At 57.3% G+C, this 23,935-nt stretch overlaps 1 protein-coding gene and 1 long non-coding RNA gene across 2 annotated transcripts in view; one reads left to right on the forward strand and one right to left on the reverse strand.

Annotated features, from left to right (window-relative positions):
* The window catches only part of TSPEAR (thrombospondin type laminin G domain and EAR repeats), a gene marked incomplete at its 5' end in the record, with an annotated part of 135,759 nt that extends 130,120 nt beyond the window's left edge, over positions 1-5,639 (reverse strand). The window contains one exon of the mRNA XM_081088027.1: positions 5,555-5,639. Within this exon, the coding sequence (XP_080944153.1) occupies positions 5,555-5,639 (85 nt within the window). The remainder of the gene's footprint in view (positions 1-5,554) is intronic.
* LOC308516992 lies at positions 466-11,056 on the forward strand. The gene is made up of 4 exons (XR_013995797.1): positions 466-849; positions 10,306-10,461; positions 10,576-10,724; positions 10,883-11,056. It is a non-coding gene; the product is annotated as an uncharacterized lncRNA (long non-coding RNA).
* The last annotated feature ends 12,879 nt before the right edge of the window (positions 11,057-23,935 follow it).

A 23,935-nucleotide genomic window follows, 5' to 3' on the forward strand; every position in this document is an offset into this window, starting at 1 on the left:
CCTGCAGGGCTGCTGCTGCTGGGTTGGAGTCATGACGATAAAGGTGCAGTAGCTCCCACCCAAGTTCACGGCCCTGAATTCCATGCCCCACCCGGCGCCGGCGCCCCCAGCGCAGTCAGAGTCCGGAAGCCGCCCTGACAACAGGCAGAAACAGTGGCCAGAGAAGCCGCCGCCTGGGCGCTGTTCGGCTCCGCCCTGCGGACGCCGGCCGCGGCCTGTCCCCCCGCCCCCCAATGGTGCCCCTGGAGTGCCCCCCAGCCCCGAGCCCCGCGTGCGCGACACGCAGACTCCCAGGGAAGGAGATGCCCGGCGCAGGGGTCCCCGAGCGCCCGCCCGCCGGGCAGCGTTTCCACCGGCTGCTCAGTTTCCACCGGCTGCTCACTCCCGCGCCAGGGGGCGCTGTGGAGCTGCCGCCGAGCCGGGGAGGCCCCTCACCCCCCCCAAAGTCAGGGCGCCGTTCCAGCCGCGGGAGGAAGAGCGTGAAACGAATCTCATCTCCTGGGTGGATATGCTCCGGGTTTTTCTCCGCGGCGCGCGCGCGCACATTCACACGCACATTCACACGCACATTCACACGCACATTCACACGCACACACCGCCTGCCCCTCTGAGTAGCACGACACCCTCCCGTCCCCCGTGCTCCCCTCGGACCCAACCGCGGGCCACTCCACCCCACCCTCCCCCGCCCCAGGGGGGCAGCTCCCGCCTCCAGGTCGCCCCGCCTCCCCCTTCCGTCGCCAGACCCACGCGGCCGCGGAGGGGGCTCCCGGGCTGCACGCCGACCCTGGAGTCACCTGGGCAGCGAGGTTGGCACCCCCCGCCCACCACCACCACCACCACCAATGGCAGGTAAGTACGCCTGGCATTGCCTGAGATGCTCCTTAGGTTGGATTCTTCCGAGGACACCCCCTCCCACCACCCCCCACCCCCCCCGCGCAAGTTTCTCCACCGCAGGGCAAAGGCTAACAGAGTCGCCGGGAGGGAAGGGAGGGGCTCTAACGGCCAGAGCCCGCATTCGGGGTGCTCCTGCAGTCGGAGATGCGGGGTTGGGGTGCGGAGGGTGACAGCCAAGCATCCTGTCCCGTCTTCCTACCCGCCACCCGCCCCCCCCCCCAGACTTGAATGAGAAGGGTAGGGGGCGCCTCCTGCCCCAACACGGAGTTCTCTAAGCCCGGGGCTCAGAATCCACCTGGGAGGATGGGGCGCGGGAGGGGGTGCAGAGGGGACGGGAAATGGGGTGGTCCATCAGGAAACCGGCCCAGACCCGACGCATGCGCCTTTACTGTGGAAAAAGACCGTGGGGAAATCCATGATTTACTTTTAAAGATCGAAACCACAGAGTCAGCGGTTCTGACCTTTACGAGGTTCCATTAGAAAAAATGAATATTCTTTGTTTTCTGATTTCTGTGCAGACAAAAAAAAAAATTAAAAAATACCCCTGTCCTAACAGCGGAGAATTTTTAAAAGGAAAACAGGTGTCAGGGTGACGGGGTGCCCTGGTGTAAGGCGCGGCTCCTCCGTGCTGGGGGAAGAGGGGGCGGGTGTCCCTCAGACTTGTGTTTGGCGAACAAGGGAGAGGGGTGTGCTGGGGCCTCCTCCCGAGTGCAGGTCGCGGACGGGGCAGGGGTTGTCCTACATTTAATGTCACGTTTGAACTTTTGCTGAAAGCGACATACGTGAAAAGCGTCAGGGCTACAGGTGTTGGGACTGGCGTGTCCCTAGTTGCCATCCACTCCGGGGCCCAGGGGAACGGTCAGCCTCCTCCTCCTCCACGGCCTCCGGCCTCCGGGGACTCCAGTGGGGCCTGGGGCTGCTGCTCAGATTCCCAGGAGCCGGTGGGCACCGCACAAAGGACGGCGGACCAGGAGGGAGGGGCAACCGGCTCCTTAACTGCAAAGGCTAAAAGGCTGGACTCTGTGGATGTGAGCCGCCAGCAGGGGGCGTCCCCCAGGACCGGGTTTCAGGGGCCTCTCAGCAACGGCCCGAACTCACACCTGGAGTCACCCACTGAACACCACCCACCCCACAGAGCGCCTGGTAAAGGAGTCCACGGACAAAGAACCTGAAAGGATTCGGCGCTCCCCACCCTGCTTACTGCCCCAGCTGCAAAGGTGCCAAATGCCCACTGCCTCCCAGCCAGCTGGCTTTCAATGCAAATCTGTCCCCAGCGTTTCCTGGTACTTCTCCATCTCCAAGGGCGCAGGGCACACCGGGTCTGACCCCTCTACCCGCTCCTGCATTCGGCCCACCCTGGGGCCCCGGCCGAAAGCCTAGGCCATGTGGCGCCTCTGGGTTCTCCCGGCCTCCTGCCCAGGGGGCCACAGCTGTTTGCTCTGCACAGCTGCAGTTCGATGGAGGTGTAAGTCCCCAGCCCTTGGGACGCACTGCCTTCTGCTGTGACCCAGCGGCAGGCACAGCGCCGTCCTTGCCTAGATATTGAACAAATGAAGGAGGGAAGGAGGGGGCGTGGAAGGGTGCCGTGTGGATTAGGCCCTGCGTCCTGGCTGAGGACCCACCTCTGACTGGTTCCAGGTGACGGACGACACTCACAGACACAACACAGAAGGCGGGACACGCTTCTCCTGACTCCCCATCCCCATCAGACACCCCACTTTACCCCTTTCCCTGCCCGGCTCCCCTAAGCCTGTCAGTGACCCCGATGCATTGGGTCAAGCTGTTCCCACAGAATTCTCCACCTCGGCCTCCTGCCTGGTTGGGTCAAGCTGAGTTGGGATGAACAACAGGGACTTTCCACCAGCACCACCCGGCCCCCACCCATGACCGCTGCTGCCCCTTCCCTGATGGAGAGCTCCCCCTAGAACATGCCCACCCAGGTGTCTCCCCAAAGGACACCCACACACATATCATGCAGCGGGAACCACAGGCCTTTTATAGGAGCTGAGTGGATCTTCGCAATCCCTATTTCAACTTTTCTATCCCAAGGCAACTGGCCCCTGCTGAGGGGTCCAGCCTCAGAGGGCACAGGCTGGCTCCAAGGGTCAGGGAGGCCGATAGCATGAAAGGCATCTTGGCCCAGAATCCTGCCAGCCACACTCAACCCAGGGAGCCCACCCAACACACCCCAGGCCACCTGGAGCCCCTCCCATCCTGAGGCTGGTCCAGTGGCTGCACCTCCCACCTGGCCCCTGGCCCCTGGCGGCTTGTTCATGCTGACCACCTGCTTGGCTGAGACAGAGACTTGACCACCAGACAAACTGTGTGGAAGGGCCAGCCAGTCCCCAGGCCCCACCCCTCTGCAGAGGGTCCCAGCCACACCGCTTTCCCGCAGGAGGTGTCCCTGGCCATGAGCTTGCCCGAGAAGGGCCTGGTGATCTGCTGCTGGTCAGTGTGCTAATCAGTTGGGGAGTTGCTGGTCAGTCCACACCTGAATGGTCCTGGCCAGTTTCCCAGTGACCCCTGCCCAGACCCCACGCTCACTTTAACTGGAACACAGCTCCTGCAGTCCCAACCCTACGAAAGCCAGCTGAAGTGGCCTGCTTCCTGTCCAGACAAGGCCCTCCCTCCCCACCCCTGGCCTCCTGCACCACCCCTCCCTGTACCTCCTGAAGCCATACAGACACCAAGTCCCTCTGGGCCATAATCCCCTGTTCTCCCAACTCCTGGGCCACTCCAGCCTCTGCATTTGCCCAGGCTTTCTCTCCCCTCTGCTGCCCCACTGCCTGGGGACCTGAAAATCCTAGCCTGGAAGCCCCCACAGCCCTGCAGTGGCCTGAATTACAACCTGATACTAGGGAGAGAGTGTGACCAGGACAGAGCGAAGGCACAGTGGTGGCAAGCAAAGCGGCCTCCTCCCAGCCAGCACCCTCCTGAGAGGGGAGCGCACAAGCGGAAGCCGTTACCGCTGTCCTGTGACCTGCACGTCAGCCACCAGCCACCACTCCAACCTGGACAGAGTCGGGGCCAGGACTTCAAATCCCGGCACCACCGGCGAGGCCCCGGCATCTCCCATACACGCAATGACAGGTCCATGAACAAAAGCCCAAAGGGCAGTGAAGTCCAGCCTCTACACATACACACGCAACCCTGCAGCGTAACTCGTGTGCTTTGCAAAACTGAATGCAATCAAAGCGGTGTTTTTAACTCTCTGAGCTCCTGACTCGCCTTTATGCAAGTGTCTTGGGAGTGTTCCAAATGTAGTTCAATATTACTTACGTGACTTTTATCTTTCCTCTCTCGATGGTGGTATTTAGAACTGGGTCATCTTTTAACTATTTGCAATGTACCTTCAGGGGAGAGGGGGCGGGCTTTATAAATAACCTTTATTATTATGCAGGTTGATTCTGTTCCCAGCGCTGAAGGGAACGTGAAGGTACATGTCAGTGACTCATCCCCAGCGGGACACTGCCGCGAACTCAGGACGGCGCGGGGTCCTTCGGGGGCTGCTGGGGCCCCGCGTGCTGCTCCCTGTGCCCGGGAGGGAGCTGGGCTCCAATCGCGTGAAGCCCGGGGATTTCCCACAGGCTGACCTGGCTCCTGCATGATTTTCAAATCTGGTGCCCAAGACAGTAAAGGGGCAGGTGCAGCACCCTACTCAGGCGCCCCTACACCCCACGCAGCGGCTGCCCCAGCGCCCCACGGGCTGCTCACCTCCCACTCGGGGGCCCTGGCTGTTCAGGGTGGGGGCTGGGGGCTGTAATAGACACCCCCACCCATGCCAGTCAGTGCTCCAACTTAGGTCATCATCGGGCATCTCCTGGTCTCATCATTGGGAACCAAGTGCCATCAGAGCAGAGAGCCATGACATGGAGGGGCTTCGCTGACTCCAGGGAAGCAGGGATGAATAATTTTCAAATAAAACAGAAGCACACAGCAACCCCTCTCGGTGGCGCCCTGTGACACCCACATCGCCACGGTCGTGAGGCCGCACGTGCCTACATCACTTGCTCAGGGTCCAGCAACCGGCTTTCTGGCTACCAGGCCTCGTTTCCCTGTTACTTTGCTTTGTTTAATTATTATTTTTTTAATCTCTTGGTAGATAATCCAGGAAGGTCTGACGGTGTCATGGTCATTAGCAAGTCCACCTGGCCTTTCTGAAAGGCATAATTTGCCCCCCTCCCGTTTTGCCCACCCGGCCGCCCTGGTGAGCTGGCCAGTGGAGCCCCGCTCTGATGGACACCGCCCCAGAAGGTGTGTTTGGGGCTGTTCCCATCTGCCTCACTTCTCGTGGGACAGAACTACCAGGCTGGGGGGCGGCCTGTGCATTGCTAAGTGCAGACCTGGGCTCCCCGCCTCCTTCGAGGGCTTCATTCCTAAAGCAGGTGTAAGTAAGGCCCCTCCCCAGGAGGGCAAGCAGGTAAATACATGTGAAGGGCCTCCGATGGCGGCTGCTTCACTCTTTGAACCAAGTCCCCACCCTGTTAGCAGCTAAAGACGAATTTCCATTGTGATTGCCTCCCTGCTCTCTTTCATCTTCTCCACCTCTGCCCGGCCCACCCCTACCTGTCCGAGGGCACCTGGGACCTTGAATGGCGTTAGGAAGTGGCACTGAGTGCATAGCAACCCCCTCCCGGCTCCCAGGGCAGCAGCCCCTTACCTGTGCAGGGCTCCCATCGCCGGCCACCTCGGCCTGGAGGCACCAGGGGCAGGAGCACGGCGCACAGCGTCAGCAGGATAGACATGAGGGGTCTGGGTCCCAAGCTCCATCCAGGGTGCGCACCTGGCCCGAGGGGAGGCAGCTGCTCCTCAGACGCCTGGGTCAGCCCTGGCACGGGGGCCCCTGGCCGTCACTGGGATGGCCACATGCCAGGGCCTGCGGCAGGGACAGAGGTGGCCCTGGCGGCAGCCCGCGTCTAGCCGCTCTGCTGGGGAGGCAGGTGGTGCTGGCAGGTCGGGCTGCAGCCGCCCGCGTCTATCTCCTCATTTCCGCATGGGCTCGGGTCCTGCGGTGCAGGTGACAGCTGATAACATCTCCGCACGGGCCTCGATTAGTCATTGGCAAAGCACATTTTTCCCAAAGGAAAGACAGAAATAGATCGTCCAGGGGAGAGCGGAGAGCAAACCAGAAAAACTCAGAGAACCAGTTTTCCTCGCAGGCAGCGCTCCGCTGGCAGCCTTTGGGACTGAGCTCGGCCACCAGCTGGGGCGGGGGGTGCAGCAGATCCCCGAGGGCGCTGGCTGGGCTCCGCTGCAGGTGCCCCACTGTGCTGGGGTCCGACGACAGGCCCCCACGCTCTGCCGGGCCCCAGCCCCAGGTGCCCGCGCTCGGCTGGGTCCCCCGGTGGCAGCGGCAGGTCCCCACTCTCGGCAGTGGACGTCCCCCTTTTATCTGGTGCCCGGCCCTCCGGAGGGTGTGTGGGTTTGTCAACTGTTGGGTTTCAGGAATTTCCCTCCGGAGGGAAGTCAGTCCTTCAAGGGAACAGCTAATGAGAAGAGAGTCGCCCGGGGGAGGGGAATGTGCACGTGCGTGTGCAGCGGGTGGTTCGCATCTTCAAGGCCCGGGGTCACTCCAGTCTGACCTCTCCAAACCGCAGCTGACGTGAGGTGCGCTCCAGGCGGACGGCCGTGAAGTGAGGCTGGTCTTTACAAAGCAGCCTGCCCGCCTGCCCCTCCCAGCGGCTCAGGGACAGCCTGGGAGGGAGTTCCCAGCGGTTGGCAAGGGGCTTATGCCCTTGTAGGAGACCCCTGGCATCCCAGTCCCGCACTGGCAGCGGCCCCTGGGTCAGTGGGACCCCTCTCAGTGACCCCTAAAATGCAGGGTTGCCGTGTGAGCCCCAAGCGCCCCTGGGGAACCCCAGCTCCAGGTCTGGGCAGAGGCTGCTCGGGACACAGGTGTTTGTGAAAAGCACACACCCGAGGTTGGGGCTTGCTGGAGGGTGGAGACAGAGGCAGCAACCAGGGGAGAGACAGGCAGGGAGGGAGGGAGTGTTAGGCTCTTTCTGTAAAGCAACCTCTGTGCCTGGAGACACACACTCACTCTCTCTCTCTCTCTCTCTCTCTCTCTCTCTCTCTCTCTCTCTCTTTCTCTGTCAATATACAGATAGATGATAGACGTGTGTGTGTGTGTGTGTGTGTGTGTGTGTGTATCTCTTAGTATCTGTTGAATATATATATATATCTATACATATATATGTGTATATGTATATGTGTATGTGTATATGTATACATATATATTCAACAGATACTAAGAGAGTTTTCGTCCTGGTCATATGGTCATACGGTCTCAGTTATCTGGGGTTGCATGTGAAGAGAACCTGGAAGTGGCTCTTATTACACAGAACCCCATCCCCAGCCCCAGGTGAACCCCTCCCCCCCCCGGCCCCGCAGGCCTGGCTGGCACCCAGTGTGGGGACAAAGGCCCTCTGACCCTCTGGATCTTAGGAGCTGTGAACCTCACACTCCCAGTAACAGTCATTAGAGCCACGATCTGATCCAAGGAAGGACATGGCCCCCCAGATGTGAAAGGCTGATCTTTGGGGGGAAAGGCAGCTGTGCAAACTGGATCATCGAGCTTTCCTCTTCTTTCCCAATTGAGAACTTTGGGGGTCACAGTGGCCCTGGGTGGGGCAGGAGCAGGCCAGGAGGGCAGGGGACTCCCCACAGGACGGGAGATGTCACTTGTGCAGGCCACAAACCCCGGCCCCGTCACTGTGACACCTGTCAACCTCACCAGGTGACCCTTGACCTCCGGTTCCAAGTCTCTCACTAACCTTTAACGGGCTGATAAAAATGAGATCATGTGTCACCTTTTAACAACCAGATTTGAAGCATCAGAATTGTGGTGCCTTGAACCCTCCCAGGAAAGGTTTCCTCTGTTACATCCGACCCAGTAATGCTAGTAATGCTCTTGATGACAAACGGGGTAATTAGTGGGATCTCGTTCCTATTTTAAAATGCTAACGTACGTGCCTGCACGCAGAAAAGTGCTCAGAATTGCCTTCTCTAGACTGGGCCCCGTATGGCCCTGGACAAGTCCCTTAATTTGCAGGCTCTGTGCCTGGTCGGGGGACCTGCATGGGAGGGAGAGCCTGCAAATTAAGTGATGAGTGCAATCTACATACACCAGCATTTCTGCAGACACGCTGCCAGCATGCAGGCTCCGAGGTGCCCAGTGAGAACAGGAGACTCGATGTGGGATTCCTCCAGGTCTCCTCCCTGGGGACACACCAGCACAGCCACTCGATGAAGGTTCTGAGGCCCTCGCAACAAAGAAGGCGCTTCAGGTTTCTTGCCCGTTTTCTCCACGCTGAGTTCACTGCCCCCTGCCACACACTAAGGTGCCAGGAACCCACTAGACCAGCGCAGGTGTAAAGAGCAGAGCGTGGCCTGCCACAGTGTCACAGACCAGAGCTCCTGCCACGACTGTCCTGAACCTGCTCAGACCTTCCGTTGTCAGGCATCACCCCCAGGAAGCAGGCTGGCTACATCTCCTATTGGGAGCCAGACACAGCCCCGAGAGCCCCCAAAATCAGGCCAGAAGACCAGCCCACCCGGGTCCGCCAGCTGCCTTCCCATGAGAAAATAGGACATCTCCCAAGAATTTCCCCCCAGCACATCCTGCTGCCTCCGCTGAAGACCTCTGTCGCTCTCACCTCGTTCCGCTCAGGCTATTTACCCACGTGGATGAGTCTGCACCACAGGCTCTCGGCTGGGCTTCCTTATGGCGTGACCCCTGAGAGCATCACTGCGTGGCGGAAGGTGGCCGTTCGTGTGTCCCCATCTCCTCGGGGGCTGTTCAACATACCCCAGCCAGGGAATGACGCTTTCTCTAGGAAAATGGGATGAAGTGACAGGTAAAGGAGAAATTGGAAATGATAACTCCATGTTACCAAAATAAGATGCTAACGCCATGCACTCCCCCAGTCTGCGGTTATATGAAGTTAACCTGTCACTGATGTGGAATACTGGGGGGAAATGTGACCACGGGTCTAGATAGACTAGAATAGGTGGCAGGCTTGGACAGTGAGCAATGGCCACCTACCTGGGCTCCCACCTGGCACCCAGCCTGGGTCCATCAGTCGCTGACACCTGGAGGGGCGCATGTGAGGTCCGGGGTCTCCAGGAGACGCAGGTTAGAAATCCATTTTGAAAGTGATTTCATGAGAGAGGTCTCGTGAGGTTATTGAATAAGAGAATAAGAGTTGATTTTTCCGGTCACCAAAAGATTTCCTCGGATCAGCAGGCCATTAACTCTCTGTCTGCTGAACGGTTGCTGCAAATATTTCATCCCTATCACCTCTTTTTTGATGCTTTGGTTTAATTGCTTTTTTTTTTTTTTTAAAGGAATGCTTTTTGGTGCTTTTGTCTTTTGCCAGGTATTTTAAGCTTTTATTTAGTCAGTAACATTTTCTTAAGACCTATGGATCTTAAAATACAATTTTTAAATGTCTCCAGGGTCTTGTTGTGTTTATGTTTCGCTCTCCATTCTGTCTGGAGTGTGAGCATGAACATGGGCAATGCAGTGAGTGGGACTCCGTTTCCAGAAGCTGTCGTGCACCGTTCATTAAATGCCTCCCCTTCCCCGCCACCTGGAAATGTCACATTTAGGATGGATTAGGCTCCGACGTACACTGGGGTCCAGTCCATTAACCTTTGTTTTAAAATCCTTTGGTCTCTTTCCTTTGCCAGCATATTATCTCAATAACAGTCTTTATAGTAAGGGTTCATGCCTACAGATACAGGACATATGCATCAGCCTTCCCTTTGCACAAATGTATTAGCAATTCTCACATATTCTCTCTTCCATACGCACTTTAAAAATTATTGGTTCTCATCTTCACCTCCCAAACCAAAATCAAACAAACAATTAAAAAACATCATAGGAATACCCATTGGCATGGTATAAGTTTGTAGATCACTTTCAGAATAATGAACATTTTTATGATATGACATCTTCTGACTCAGTCACACATATATCTCTGTTTATTCCAATCTTGAATTAAGTTCATCAAAAAAATGTTAGTGTTATTCCTGTAAATATCCTCTAAACTTACTTATATGCTATATTCTCGTACGGTGTGTGAATATGTGTGTGTGTTCCCAAGCTCTCTGTCCTGTTCCACGTCTCCCTGTAACTCTGTCCATTATTGCACCATAAATTCCGGTGCCGTGCTGTTAGGTGCATATATGTTTGTGACCACTATATGCTCCTGAGTTATTTCTTTCCTGGTTGGTACAGAACATTCCTCTTTATCCAAAAGGTCTTATATTTCTACAGGTTTGCTGAACGTGCTTTGCTGCTTTGGTTGTGGTGCCTTTTCCTTTTGTATCTTTACAAAAACTGCACCTTCGTCTTGCTGCCCAGTGTTGGTGCTCTTTCTAATCTGGGCGGATCACTCGATGTTGCAGAAATTGACTTGCTCCCTGAAGATAGCACAGCAATAAAAGATAAAGATGGACAGAGCCCGAGCCTCACGCGTGCCACAAGGAGAGAGGAAGAGCGCTCAGCAAAGGGGCCTGCGGGGAGAGGAACGCGATCTGCCAGAGGCCTGTACAGACGAACTGGTAGGAACTGGAGAGTAAGATCCCAGTGCTGACCTAGAATTAAAGTGTTTATGAGGTGGGGTAATACCAGGGTCTCTTCTTTGCCCTTAATGTGAATGCACTTCATCCAATCAGCTGAAGACCAGAAAAAGACAGGCTCCTTCAGGAGGGAGGAAATCGGCCTTCAGACTTGAGCTGCAATACCAGCTCTTCCCTGGGTCTCCAGCCTGCCAGCCCACCCTGCAGATTTTGGACTTCATGAACCTGCTAGCCTCCACAATCACGTGAGCCAATTCCTTCAAATATCTCTCCTGATACATAGACAGATGATGGGTAGATAATAGATGAATAGATAGATAGATGGATGGATAGAGATAGATAGATAGATAGAATATATAGATATGTCCATATATGGCTATGTCTCCTGTTGTTCTATTTCTAGAACGCTGACTACTACAGCTAAGGCAGTTCTTCTTAAATCATGGTCTGCGGCGGAGGAAGTTGAGCTGAGAAAGTGAAGCAGCCTTGCTTTTAGTACTCCTATAAATTGGAGTCCCATGTGATGTCACTTTAGGGGGAAAGATTCCCCTAGATTAAATTTAAGTCTGGAAACCACTGTTCTGGGAATTTCGATGTGGGACTCATTTGGGCGGGTACCAGCAGTGGGATCTCTTCTAAACGAGCCCCTCTTTCCCGAGTAGGTGACGCGTGCCCGAGGCATTGTGTGCGGGTCTCTGCACCCTTCGGTCCTATAATAACATGCCGTAGAGTCTAAGAGGTCTTTCCTATGGACTCACCCGGGCAAGCCCTGTCCGAGGGCTCAGCAATGGAGTCTTATTTGCGATTCAAGGAGGGCCCTGGGAGTTTTCCTTCGAAGGCTCTGGGCTCAGCCAGGTTTGCTCACAGGGGGTGTCACAGTCGTGTTTGGGGAGCAAATGTGGCGTGCGCTGAAGGAGGCCGTCCGTCCCACAAAGGACAGCAGACTGACTCTCTCTTTGCTACTTTTCTGAACACCAAAACCCTCTACTGAAGGTCATCGCTAAGGCCTCGCCCATGATGCTTTCTCATAGGAAACCAAATTGGGGGGGGGGGTAAGAAAGAAATATTTCCCTCATTTTTTCCCATAACTGGCTTTTGGCTTCATATACCAACAACTGCATTTGTGGAGTCACTCGAGTTGGTCTTATCAGCTGGTTATGAGAAGGGAGCACAGGCCCAGAGCCCAGCCGGGAGGGCTTGCTGCCTTGTGCTGCTCCTGAGCTCCGAAGGCAGGACGAGGGGTGTCGGGTACACGTGTGCCGCGGGGACAAATGGCGCTGCCTGGGCCTCGCACTGAGGCTGCCAGCCCGCTTCCTGTCCCTGGCTCACCAAGCCTGTCATTTTCAGCTTGTGAGGGGCACCAGTCCCACCTCCAGGCAAAACCTATCCTTACCACACAGAGCATGCTCTTAAAATTCTTTACAGCTTAACCTACAGTAATCTAACCCCGATAAAAGCATAGGTTTTGCCTTCTGCTCTGAGCTGCATTGTAATTTCCCCAACAACCTGCTGAAAAGACCCAGGGAAACTTAGCAACCGGCAGCCGGCCTGGAGGGAAGCTGCAATTACCAGGGTGCGAGGCCTGCGGGCAGCAGCACCCACTTCAAAGGCGTGAGGGGCGGGCGCGGGCAGAGCTGTAATTAGCCAGGCCGCCGGGCACCAAAGCCCCGCGTGCGCACGCACAGCCGGAGGAACAAAGGCGCCCAGTGTTTGATGTGAATCGCCCAGAGTCCAGGAGGAGGGTGTGCACCTCCGCCCTGCACCCCGGACCCCGCACAACGCGCATCCTCTCTGGTCAGGCCCACCGTGGGCACCTGCGTAGGAAGAGGCCTGAAGAGCAGAGGCCACACCCTCCCTGCCAGGGGACCTGAGCACTGCAGAGGGGAAGCACTGGCTGGAATGCCTCCCCAAGGGCCCACGGGGGGAGAAGGAAGCATGAGATTCCTGGTGGCCGACCACTGGCCACTTGCCCGATGGCCAGGCCCAGGCTGCTCGCTGGTGATGGCTGGGCTGGGAGAGGGGCACGCCCAGCAGAGGGTGAGGTCAGGTGTGATGACCTCACCCCCCAGGAGAGTGGGCCCCCCTCTTGAGGACAGGGGTCGGAGCTGGCATGTGCTTCTCCGGCAAAGGGAAAACCTCAAGACAGGAGGAGGAGCTGGAGGGTTCTAGAAGGAGCCGAGCCCCTTGCAGGGAGGGGAGGGCCTGAGGCAATGGGAGGACTGTGTGCCACCAGAGGCCACGGGGCAGGGAGGCTCAGGTCCCCATGTGAACCGTGCCTGACAAACGACCATCCCTCCGAGTGTCTGTAGCCTAATATCCTCCTCTTATAAGGACGCCAGTCATGGTGGATCAGGGCCCATTCCACCTCCATTTCACCTCCATCGCCTCTCTAAGACCCGTCTCCAAATACGGTCACACTCTGAGGAACTGGGGGTTAGGGCTTCAACTTAGCCCATAAAAACCATCATCCTAGAAGAGAGAGGTTAAGTCACTATTTATTTAAGACAAAAGCAAATACATAAAAGCACACCTGGTGTTAGTCCTTTTCTCGGTGTCAGGAATAACACTGGCAGCACGATAGCTAAATATTCGCCTTGGCTGAGAGATGTCCTTGGCGGGGGGCGTGGAGGCGTGATGAGCGCGGCAGGCGCCACGGTAAGCACGCTCCTTGCACACTGCACACGCCAAATACAGGGAGTGTGTTGTGACTGGAACGACTGCATTTTCTCAGCTGGAATTCTGGAATCACACTGCGTTTGGAGCACAGGTCCTACCCATGCGAGGGAGACACTTCTGTGTGGCTCAACAAGCATGCGCTCATGTCTTATTTGTGTAATCTGTTAAAATAACAGCGACAGAAAAGCCATTGAGCATTTACGGCTTTATTCCCCGCTGACAGATTTGAGGGGCGCTGTCAGCCGAGAAGCCTTCTCAATAGTCTAGGACAGTCCTCGTCTCTTACAGCCTGCAAATAAATGACCTCACTTGGACATACAGGTGCTTTTAAAAATAACTTTATTTTTCTGATGACACAAGTAAAAGTAGGTTTGTTGCTGAAACCTCATCACGATGACCAAAAGGAGGAAAAGAAAATGATCCGTAACCCCACTGTCAGGTGATCACTTAGCATCGTGGAGTATGCAGCAAGAATCATATACTACAATGCACTGCATATGCGCCATCAGCATACAACACACCCTCTCCTGCCCTCTCCTCTTACTGACAATATAGCTGGCGATGTGAGGCAGCCTGAGCACTCAGGCCGTCCTTGTAAACAGCCCCGGCCCCCGAGCAGGACACGCTGCTGTGCCCATTTCTATGGGGATCCAGAGAGGGGGCACCCTGGGGTGCAGGAGGCCCAGCTCCTCCCGTGGGGCCGAGCAGCGCTGGCGCTGCAGTTCTGGGTGAGCCCGGGCCCCTGTGCGTTCCTCTCCCTGGTCAGAGTCAAGCAGATGCTCCCTGCAACCTGGGGCCCGCACCTCCATCCACCTTCCCTGCAGGGGACAGGGCATTTCATCAAAGGGGCAGTGCCCATGGAAGCTGGCCTCCCTGCCAGGCCCTGTGGCTCTCTGCCTGAGGCCAGGCCTCTGGACTGGGGGCCACCACCCACAGGTGAGAGGGAGGGCAAGACCCTTTGCCTTGCTGTTTCCATTTCCTGGTCCTACAACAGGAACACCCGTGGTGGCCGCCCTGCCTGGCTGAGTGGATGCAGAGCAGGTGACCGGGGCCCTCTGTGGGCGGGTCTTCGCCCAGCTCCCTCCAGGGAGAAGGGAATCACCACAAAGGATCGGGCTGACTGTGTCAGTACAAAGCGTGGCAGATACTTTCAGAGGCCACGCAGCCCCTGGACGCTCACACCTTCATCCTGGAGTCCCCCAAGCAGGGCAGAGGCCGGTTCCCTGCGCCTGGCACATGGAGGTCTCTCTCCAGGCGGATTTACTGTCTCATGTGATAGTTCCTAACCCACACGCCAGGTGCAGGGCATGGCCCAGGCCTTCAGGACACACGTTTTTCCTTGCACTTCCCTAGACTTGGAGTGGGAAGGAAGTAGGCCAGATGGTGGACGGGCCCACGCAGCTCGGTAGACCTCTGAGGTGCGTGCCTCTGGTCCTGCCCTCTCCCACCTGCCCCTCCAATTTCTCTCCCTCTTCTAGCCTCCCCCCAGGCCCAGCCTCTCCCTGGGGCCTCCTCTCTATCCAAAGCTGGAACCCTCCCTGCTGCCTGGCCTCCCTCGCCTGCTCCCGACTCCCACCCCGTTGTGCAGTGCTGGGACAGGATCCTGGGGTCTCGAGACCCCAGCCCCAGAGGCAGATGCCTGGGAGCTGCTCCAGGAACTGACAAGATGCCATCAGGGAAAGTGGCAGCTCCTGAGCAAAAGGGCTGGGGGCGAGGGGGGAACTTGGTGCAGTGGGGGCAGCAGGGACAGGGGAGGGACAAGCAGGGGCTTCACTATCTCGGCCGCCCTGTGCACAGCCCAGCGTGGGCTCCCTGATCCTGGAGGGGCCTTAGCTGTGGTTCCTTCTCCGACTTCTCAATGTGAAGAGTCCATGTCCCAGGGCGGCAGGTGAATGCTCGTGAGAACGGGGGCCCAGGAACTCCATGAGACCCAGTGAACCTGCGTGAGGCCCACTGACGACGTCACTGAAGTTATCTGAAAGACAGGACGTTAGGGTGCAGTCTGAAGGGGTGCTCTGGGTCAGATGAAGAGTGGGGGAACGGTCTTCGAGGGTGTCCAGGGCTCCAGCAACTCCTGCCCAGCCAGCCTGGCTGAGCAAATGCCCATTCCGGGCCCCACGGCTCCCATCTACCAAGCAGAAGCCCTTACCCCCACTCCCTGGAGGCAGGAAAGCGATGCTGTGTTTGGGCTCAGAGCCAAAGTGAAAGCAGGGCAGAACCTGTGGAGGATTTTCCCACTTGAGACACCTCCGCTCGGCTGTTAGCTGGTTCAAAGCTGCAAAGTTGAAGTCTGCAGTGGGAGAGGAGTGACTGACTGTCCTCTCTCCATCGGGTGTATCATGAGTCGGCTGCTCTCAGAAAACACAGCGTCTTCATTCCCCATGGGGTCCTGGGGGTGCTGCCTACAGGGTGGGCACCACAGGGGGAGAGGTGCTGGCCAGGTAGGCAGGGATAAGACACGAGATGACAGGTGTATTTGCTTCCTGGAGCAGCCGGAAAAAACGAACACAAACTGAGGGGCTTAACAGAACAGAAATTCCTCCTCTCACAGTCTGGCAGCCAGTGGAGATCCAGGCATGGGCAAAGCCACGCTCCCTGACCCCCAGGCTCTGGGGAGGATCCCCCTGCCTCTTCCAGCTCCTGGTGCTGCCAGAATCCCTGGTGTTCCTGGCTTATGGCGGCATCACCCCAACCTCTGCCTCGGTTGTCAGACGGCCCTGCCCTGTGTGTGTGCCTTCCCCTGCTCCAGCCTCACCTCCTCTGCAAGGACCTGCCAAGCCTTCCTGATAAGCTGGCGATACTGCGGAGCACGGCCCACCACTGTGGATTTGGAACTCCCTTGCCATACCCCTCCGCACCCGGGCAGCCCCAGGGCCCAGGGCCCAGGCTGGAGCAGGAACCCCCACTCGCTCACACTGGCTCTGAGCGGTAGAGGAGCTGGGACTTGGGCTTCCCGACTGCGCAATTCAGAGGCCTCACCAGGTGTCAAACCGCCAGACACAGCTCTGGCTCATTATGTTTCCACTTATGATCTGACCGTGAATCAGCCGTGACTCTAAGCCACGTTGCCTCCAAGCTCTGCGCTAGGTCTATGCCTGGACACCATTGCTTAGGAGGCTGGCTGGCTTCCTATTCCAATCTAGGGTGGTTTATAGAGCAGCCTAATTCTTCACCCCACCGTGGCTGGGTGCAGTGGTGTGTGTAAACGGTGAATGAAATGCCAGGTGTGCGCTCACCAGCCAAGTGAGCTCCTGAAGCGCAGCAGCCCAGGGCCCTGAGTGCACAGAGCAAACAGAGGTGACCAAACGCGGCTCCCTGGGGTAAACGGCCTGGGGTGGGGCCATTCTTCCCTCTAGTGAGGGACCTGGGGACAGGGAGGGATGCACGATGCGGAGAAGGTACCCACACAACTCACCAGAACACTGCAGGACCCGCTGCCCAAGAGGCCAATGGCTGGGCTGCTCCCTGTCCGCCCCCACCTGGGGAAGCTGCCACTCTCAGCCTTCCCTGTGCACACGTGTCTGTATGTGATGTGTATGCATGTGTGCACACATGCATGTATGTGCATATGTGTGTATGTGTGTGTGTGTGTGTGTGTGGCCATTTAACCAGTAAGGACAACCACCCGTGAAATCCGAGGCCGTGAGTCACCTCCTGCTGCAGGAACTGAGCACTGGGGCAGGCCTGTGGCTTTGAACGGGAAGATAGGATCTGGCAGACAGTGAGTGATTGCATCTCCAGGTGGCTGAAGGGGAGGAAGCTGGATGCGTTCCGAATGTGACTCCCGTTCTGAAGGGGGAAGCACCGGGAGCGACGTCGTCAGTGCCATTGCTAATGAGCCGGCTCACAACTCGTCTCAACACGTGTCTGTGCCCATAAAAGAAGAAGGAAGGGCCCCCGTGGAACTCGCACACTTCGCTGTCGGGGCTGCTCAGGGGCCCAGGCCCTGCTCCAGTGTCTCTCTGGCCAGACAGGCCGGCCACTGTGCCGTCATCCAGGGGAGCACAGCACTTGGAAGACACTTTAATAGAAAGTGCCTTTTCCTGTCGAAGCCCCTGAGCCCTGGAGGTCTCCTGGGGAGCCACAGTGGGCAGCAATGGTAATCACAACTATGACAGTGATAATAATGACAAGAATGGTCTGTTGATCACACACATCCGAAGTACCAGGCTCTTTTGAGGCGGATCCAGAACCAAACCCAAGTCTACCAGGTTCTCAAGCCAAGTTCTTAACGGGCTCTCAGGCCGCTCTACAAGGCCCTGATGGGGACGCCATGGTCTGACCTCAGATGTATGGGCCTAGGGTGAGTTTTCAATGTTGCAGCCTCTCAGAGGTCAGCTCACAACCAGCAGCTCAGCTCAGAGGGCAGCTCAACCAGCAGGGCGGCTGTTTTGGGGAACACTTCAGATGCCTGCAGGTCACAAACACGGAACAACACTTATTGCAGGATGAGGGAGGGAGCGCTTGGCACCCACACGGCCCAGCTGGGGTCTCAGCCGTGTCCCGAGATGGGGTGGGCCTGTGGCTTGTTCAGCTGCAGAGCTGGACGTGAGCCTGACTTGATGGGAGGAAGAGTCGTAGGTGAGAGCAGACACTAGTGAATTAACCGGTCAGCTCTTGGCGGCTGCTGCCCTGCTTCTCTCTGCATCCTGAGTGGCAGCTCAGGTCCTCAGGTGCTAGTGCAGGACTTGCAAGCTGCTGTTGCCATCAGGAACATTGCACATCATGAATCACCTGTAGACGGCGGGCTAGGCGGGCATGCCCGACATGTGACTTCACGTGAATGTTCAGATTCCAGATATTTCTTTAAAGCCTCTTCAATAAAATTTAACTAAGTTTTAAAAAGAATTAACTTTTTAAGAGCCTAATTTTCATAACTTGGCTTTATATTTTATAATCATTATAACTTGTATTTTGCAAATTATTAATCAATTTACTTTGTATTTTAATTTTAATATATACCTTTAACTACCTCAGAAGCAAATAACTTTTTGAAAGCACTGAAAAAATACTTTCAGATTTTTATGTTTAACTTTAATGTGTGTCTATATTTTATTGCACGTCCAGTGTAACGGACGTGTGTGGACACTTTGCTGTCGGTAGGAGCACCAGCTCTTTATACATCTTTGTGCAGGAAGGGGACAAAAGCTTTTTTACTTCGCAGCTTGTCAGCTGTGGGGTCTTGCTGTCTCCATGTGTGGATCTGGCAGTGGCCTCCCTTGCACACTCGCCCTGAGCCTGTGTGTGCACATGGAGGGAGAAGCGGCTCAGTGGGGCGCACCCCTGAGGACCACCTGGACAGTAGAAGGGTGGGGAGTCAGCCTCCCTGAGCCCCGAGTTCTGGAGGCATCTTTGCAGCGTGAACCAGCCCATCCTGACTAAGAGAAGCACGTTCCATCCTGGATCCCCACAGAGCCACGGGCATGTCTGTGACATCTGACGGCAGCTCGAGTAGCCACCCAGGCCAGACCCTGAGACCCTTGGGTCCTGTGCCAGAGGGTGTCCTGCTGCAGTGCGAACTCCCCTCGGCCATCAGCTGGACAGAGGGCTGGCCAGCAGCCAGGCAATCCTATGGGCTTCTGCTCTCTGCTGGCACGCAGGAGCGGCAGGCCCGACCCCAGCCTCAGCCACCAAGGCAGCCTGGGGATGATGGCAGCCTGGCGACCGGCGTGGCCACCTAGGGTTTGACAAGAAGTCAGCAGGTGTGTGCAAGTATCCGCGCCCCCCTGACCGAAGCTGCAGGCCTGAGCTCCTGGCGGTGGGCAGCTGTCTGTCCCCGGGTGACGCTCACCTGGAAGCAAGCATGTGCAGGCTGGCAGTCACGGATGACTCATGTGGCTCATTTCTTTATGACAATCAGGCTAAATTTAGGTTAATTACTTTTTAACCATTCTCCCGAGGGTGCATGAAGATACTTGACACGGTCCACAGGCTCCGTCGCTGCTATCTGATGGACCCGATGCCAGCCTGGTGGTGCGGGCCCTGCCCTGCGCGTGGGGAAACCGGGGTCACCAGCTGGAGAGAAGCTGAGGCGTCGCTGTCCAGCATGCAAACTGGCAGCCCGTGTGGGGTTTTGGACACTTAGGCATGAATGTGTGCAGTTTGCCTGCCTGCCCAGCCCTGCAGCCCCCTTCCCTCCCCTGGACCCTCACCCAATAAGCCAGTACCCGGAGACATGGGGACCTGGGCCCTCTAGCTGGGATCCCACCACAGACGCTTCTCCCTGGTCTCCTCATCAACCACACAACTGAACTTTCCAGAAAGTCACTCTGGAACCCGGAAATGTCAACCTGCCCAGCTGTGCTGCCAGCGCCTCCCAGCACATCTCCCGCCCCCAGCCCCAGCTCCACCAGTCTGGACTTCAATGCTCCTGCCTTTCTGAGCTTCATTCCAGAACTGCTGCCGCTTCCCCAGCTGCAATAGCACCCTCACCTGGCTCATCCTGCACCCTCACCCGCCTCCTCCAGCACCCTCACCTGGCTCCCCCAGCACCCTCACCCGGCTCCCCCAGGCCCCTCACCCGGCTCCCCCAGGCCCCTCACCCGGCTCCCCCAGCACCCTCACCCGGCTCCCCCAGGCCCCTCACCCGGCTCCCCCAGCACCCTCACCCGGCTCCCCCAGGCCCCTCACCCGGCTCCCCCAGGACCCTCACCCGGCTCCCCCAGCACCCTCACCCGGCTCCCCCAGGCCCCTCACCCGGCTCCCCCAGCACCCTCACCCGGCTCCCCCAGGACCCTCACCCGGCTCCCCCAGGACCCTCACCCGGCTCCCCCAGGACCCTCACCCGGCTCCCCCAGCACCCTCACCAGGCTCCCCCAGAACCCTCACCCGGCTCCCCCAGCACCCTCACCCGGCTCCCCCAGCACCCTCACCCGGCTCCCCCAGGCCCCTCACCCGGCTCCCCCAGCACCCTCACCCGGCTCCCCCAGGCCCCTCACCCGGCTCCCCCAGCACCCTCACCCGGCTCCCCCAGGCCCCTCACCCGGCTCCCCCAGCACCCTCACCCGGCTCCCCCAGGCCCCTCACCCGGCTCCCCCAGCACCCTCACCCGGCTCCCCCAGGACCCTCACCCGGCTCCCCCAGGACCCTCACCCGGCTCCCCCAGGCCCCTCACCCGGCTCCCCCAGCACCCTCACCCGGCTCCCCCAGGACCCTCACCCGGCTCCCCCAGGACCCTCACCCGGCTCCCCCAGGACCCTCACCCGGCTCCCCCAGCACCCTCACCAGGCTCCCCCAGAACCCTCACCCGGCTCCCCCAGCACCCTCACCCGGCTCCCCCAGCACCCTCACCCGGCTCCCCCAGGCCCCTCACCCGGCTCCCCCAGCACCCTCACCCGGCTCCCCCAGGCCCCTCACCCGGCTCCCCCAGCACCCTCACCCGGCTCCCCCAGGCCCCTCACCCGGCTCCCCCAGGCCCCTCACCCGGCTCCCCCAGCACCCTCACCCGGCTCCCCCAGCACCCTCACCCGGCTCCCCCAGGACCCTTACCCGGCTCCCCCAGAACCCTCACCCGGCTCCCCCAGAACCCTCACCCGGCTCCCCCAGCACCCTCCCCAGGCTCCCCCAGCACCCTCACCCGGCTCCCCCAGTACCCTCACCTGGCTCCCCCAGGACCCTCACCTGGCCCCCCCAGCACCCTTACTGGTTCCCCCAGCACTCTCATCTGGTTCCGTCCACTAGACTTCAGCCCCCCTAAGCCCTGCCTCGGCTGGAACCCTCTGGGCAACTACTGGCTCAGCCATCACTCTGGCTCACAGTTGCCGGCAGAATTGTCTGGCTCCTCAGCTGACCATGGAAGTGAGGGGCTGCCCCCTCACAGAGGAGCTCCAAGGGGCACATGGCCAGCACAGCCACAGTCAGAGAGCGCTGGCCACACTGGCACACCCTCCAGGCTCTTCCCATGTCTCAACTCAGAACGCTCTAGAAGCCGAGGGGACCCACTGCTGCCCTGTGACTGACCCTGTGTACTCCATTCTCTCCCTCAAACACCAGGCCAGAAACCCTGCTCTGCTCCCGGGGACTGTGCCCCACAGACAGCAGACTCCCTCTTGTCCAAATCCACACACCACCACCCCTGGCCCACAAGGCCAGGCACCCCGCACAGGCCGTGCAAGTCAGCTTGGGTCACGCTGCTTCGGGTGGACTGACAAGCCGTGTGAGGCCCGAACAGAGCATGGTTCTCAGAGGCTGGTCTAAAGCCCAAAGGTAACGCGACAGCTCCCTAAAGGTCGTCTGTGGAGGATGAAGCACGGGCACCAAACAAAACTGCATGTTTCCACGTCCCCTCCCCCAGCGGCCCGTCCCCGCAGCAGGCTGACAGGTAAATAGTGGAATTCCTTAGCTCCACCTCACTACGTCCAGGAGCGCCAGCACACAGCCTGAAACCCCGTCAGATGCACCTGCACAGGGTGGGAACCAGCTTTACCAACGTCTTAATCTTTATCAAATTTTAAAGGCAGCACGTGTCGGCTGTAACAAGGGACCAATGCAAAGCAAGGGAGGTGATCGCCTCCGTCCCACTGCAGCCACGATGGCAACTGGTCCTACCAGCGCTTTTGCCAAACCAACACACTAGACCAGCAGTGGGCAAACTATGGCCCGCGGGCTGGATCCGGCCCATTTGAAATGAATAAAACTATTGAAAAAAAAGACCGTACCCTTTTATGTAATGATGTTTACTTTGAATTTATATTAGTTCACACAAACACTCCATCCATGCTTTTGTTCCGGCCCTCCGGTCCAGTTTAAGAACCCATTGTGGCCCTCGAGTCAAAAAGTTTGCCCACCCCTGAGCTAGACAGAGTACACAGGCCAGTCTCCAGGTAGCGGATGAGGGCTGGTGGGAGACTGTGACCCCAGAGAGGGAGAGAGGGCCCGGTCTCCCACGTGGCTCAGCGCTGGGCTCCGGGCAGAGCATGGCAGGTGGAGCTCAGAGGGGAATGTGCACCAAAGAAGCTGCATGCAAATGGGGCCCCAGATCCAGGGCCCCCAGTCCTTGGCGCACCGACCAGCGCGAGCACGTGGGAACTGCCGGAGAGGCTGCTCCGGAACAGAGACCGAGAAGTCAACTGGTCCGGCCCAGCGGCGTGGAGACAGCCCTTCGGCCTCACTCAGCCCCCGGGAATCCAGCGGAGACACCAGGGCAGCCATGCCTGAGACTCGAGGAAGGTCACGCCTTGTAGTGGGGACATTTAAAGGTCCATGCTAGACACCCACCCCCACAAAGCCGTAAGAAGCCACGGGGACAGGAGCTGCCAGTGGAGTCCCACCCAGTTACAGGAGCTTGGAGAACACCTAGGACACGCCTCAGCCAACCCAACAAAGCACAAAACCAAACTCACACAAATCCAGGGCCAATTAGATAAAAACCAGCACTCTTCAGAGGAAGACAGGAACCCAGAGTCTCCACGACCTCCTCAGCCAAGTTCAGCAGAGATGAGGAGGAGGAGCAGGGGGAGGAGAGGACAGTGGGAATAAGGAAGTCAATTAACAGCCCTGAGACGGGCCAAAGGTGGGACTCGGGAAAGACTGAAAGCAGGTGTGGTAAACAGGCTCCAGGAACAGGGAGGCAGAGGCTGATATGGAGAAAAGGAGTCTCCGCAGATACACAGAAACTGTCATGCAAATCCTACTTCTTAGTTCTGGAATATCCAAAATGAATAATTCACTGGATTATTAAAAACGAACCAACCCGAGGAAGAGAGAAAAAGGAGCCTGAAGAGAAATAAACACGGGGTCGGGGGCCCGCAGGACAATGCCCATAAACATGTAAAATTAAAAAATTACTCAACATACATTAAAAAAAATGAACAATTCCCATGGGAAAAGAGAAGTTAACAGGCGCCAACCACAAGACGCAGGTGTCAGAATCCCCAGACTGGAAGGTGGTTTTCACAAGCGCCCTCCACAAGGCGTGGTGAACCACCTGAACTGAGTGGAAGCAGGAGTGCTCAGCAGAGAAATGGAAAGCATTAGAAAACCTAACTTCAGAACTAAAAAAAATAATAGCATCTGAAGTAAAATAAAATATGAATTGTATGTAGTATTAATTTGTATTACTTTTTTAGAGGCCCACTCTAGGGATAATAATACACAGCCCCTAACTTCCACATTCTACGTACAATTCCATTTCTCTGCTGAGCACTCCTGTTCCCACTAAACAACATACAAATAATCCAAAAAGAAGGCAGGAAAATTGATACAAAGTAACAAAAACCAGAGGGACAGAGAGGCAAACAGTAAAACTGCTGACCCAAATCCAATGATCTCAGTAAAGAAACCCACTTTAAAAACAATGCTGCAGATGGGTTAAATGTTAACAAAAACGTTTTCCCCCAGAGAGACCAGCAGGCCCAGGTGGCTTAACAGGTAAGTTCTACCAGACTTTCAAGGAATAGGGAATCCTATAAGGGGGAAAAAACAAAACAAAAAAACACGCTCTCCAAGTCCTTCTCGGAGGCCTGTAAAACTGATGCCCAAACCAAACAGAAAAGAAGGGAAAGTCAGGTCCCCAGGCACTCCTGAATCCGAATACAAAACCTTCAACAGACACCAGCAAGTCAAACTGAACGAAGTAACCCACCACAATCAAACTGGATTACCGAGAAACATAAGAAGGGTTTAAATCCAGAAAATCCAGAAATGTAACTCACTGTGACAGATGAACAGAGAGGGCGTCAGGATGCAGGCGGGTGGGGCAGGCAGCACAGGTGCTCACAGGGAGCCTCGTCTCAGCAGTGCCCTGGAAAACGCCCTGGGAAGACCCTGTGGGCAGAGCAGT

This window comes from Myotis nattereri (genome assembly GCF_964212035.1).
Source record: "Myotis nattereri genome assembly, chromosome: 3".
Taxonomy (NCBI): Eukaryota; Metazoa; Chordata; class Mammalia; order Chiroptera; family Vespertilionidae; genus Myotis; species Myotis nattereri.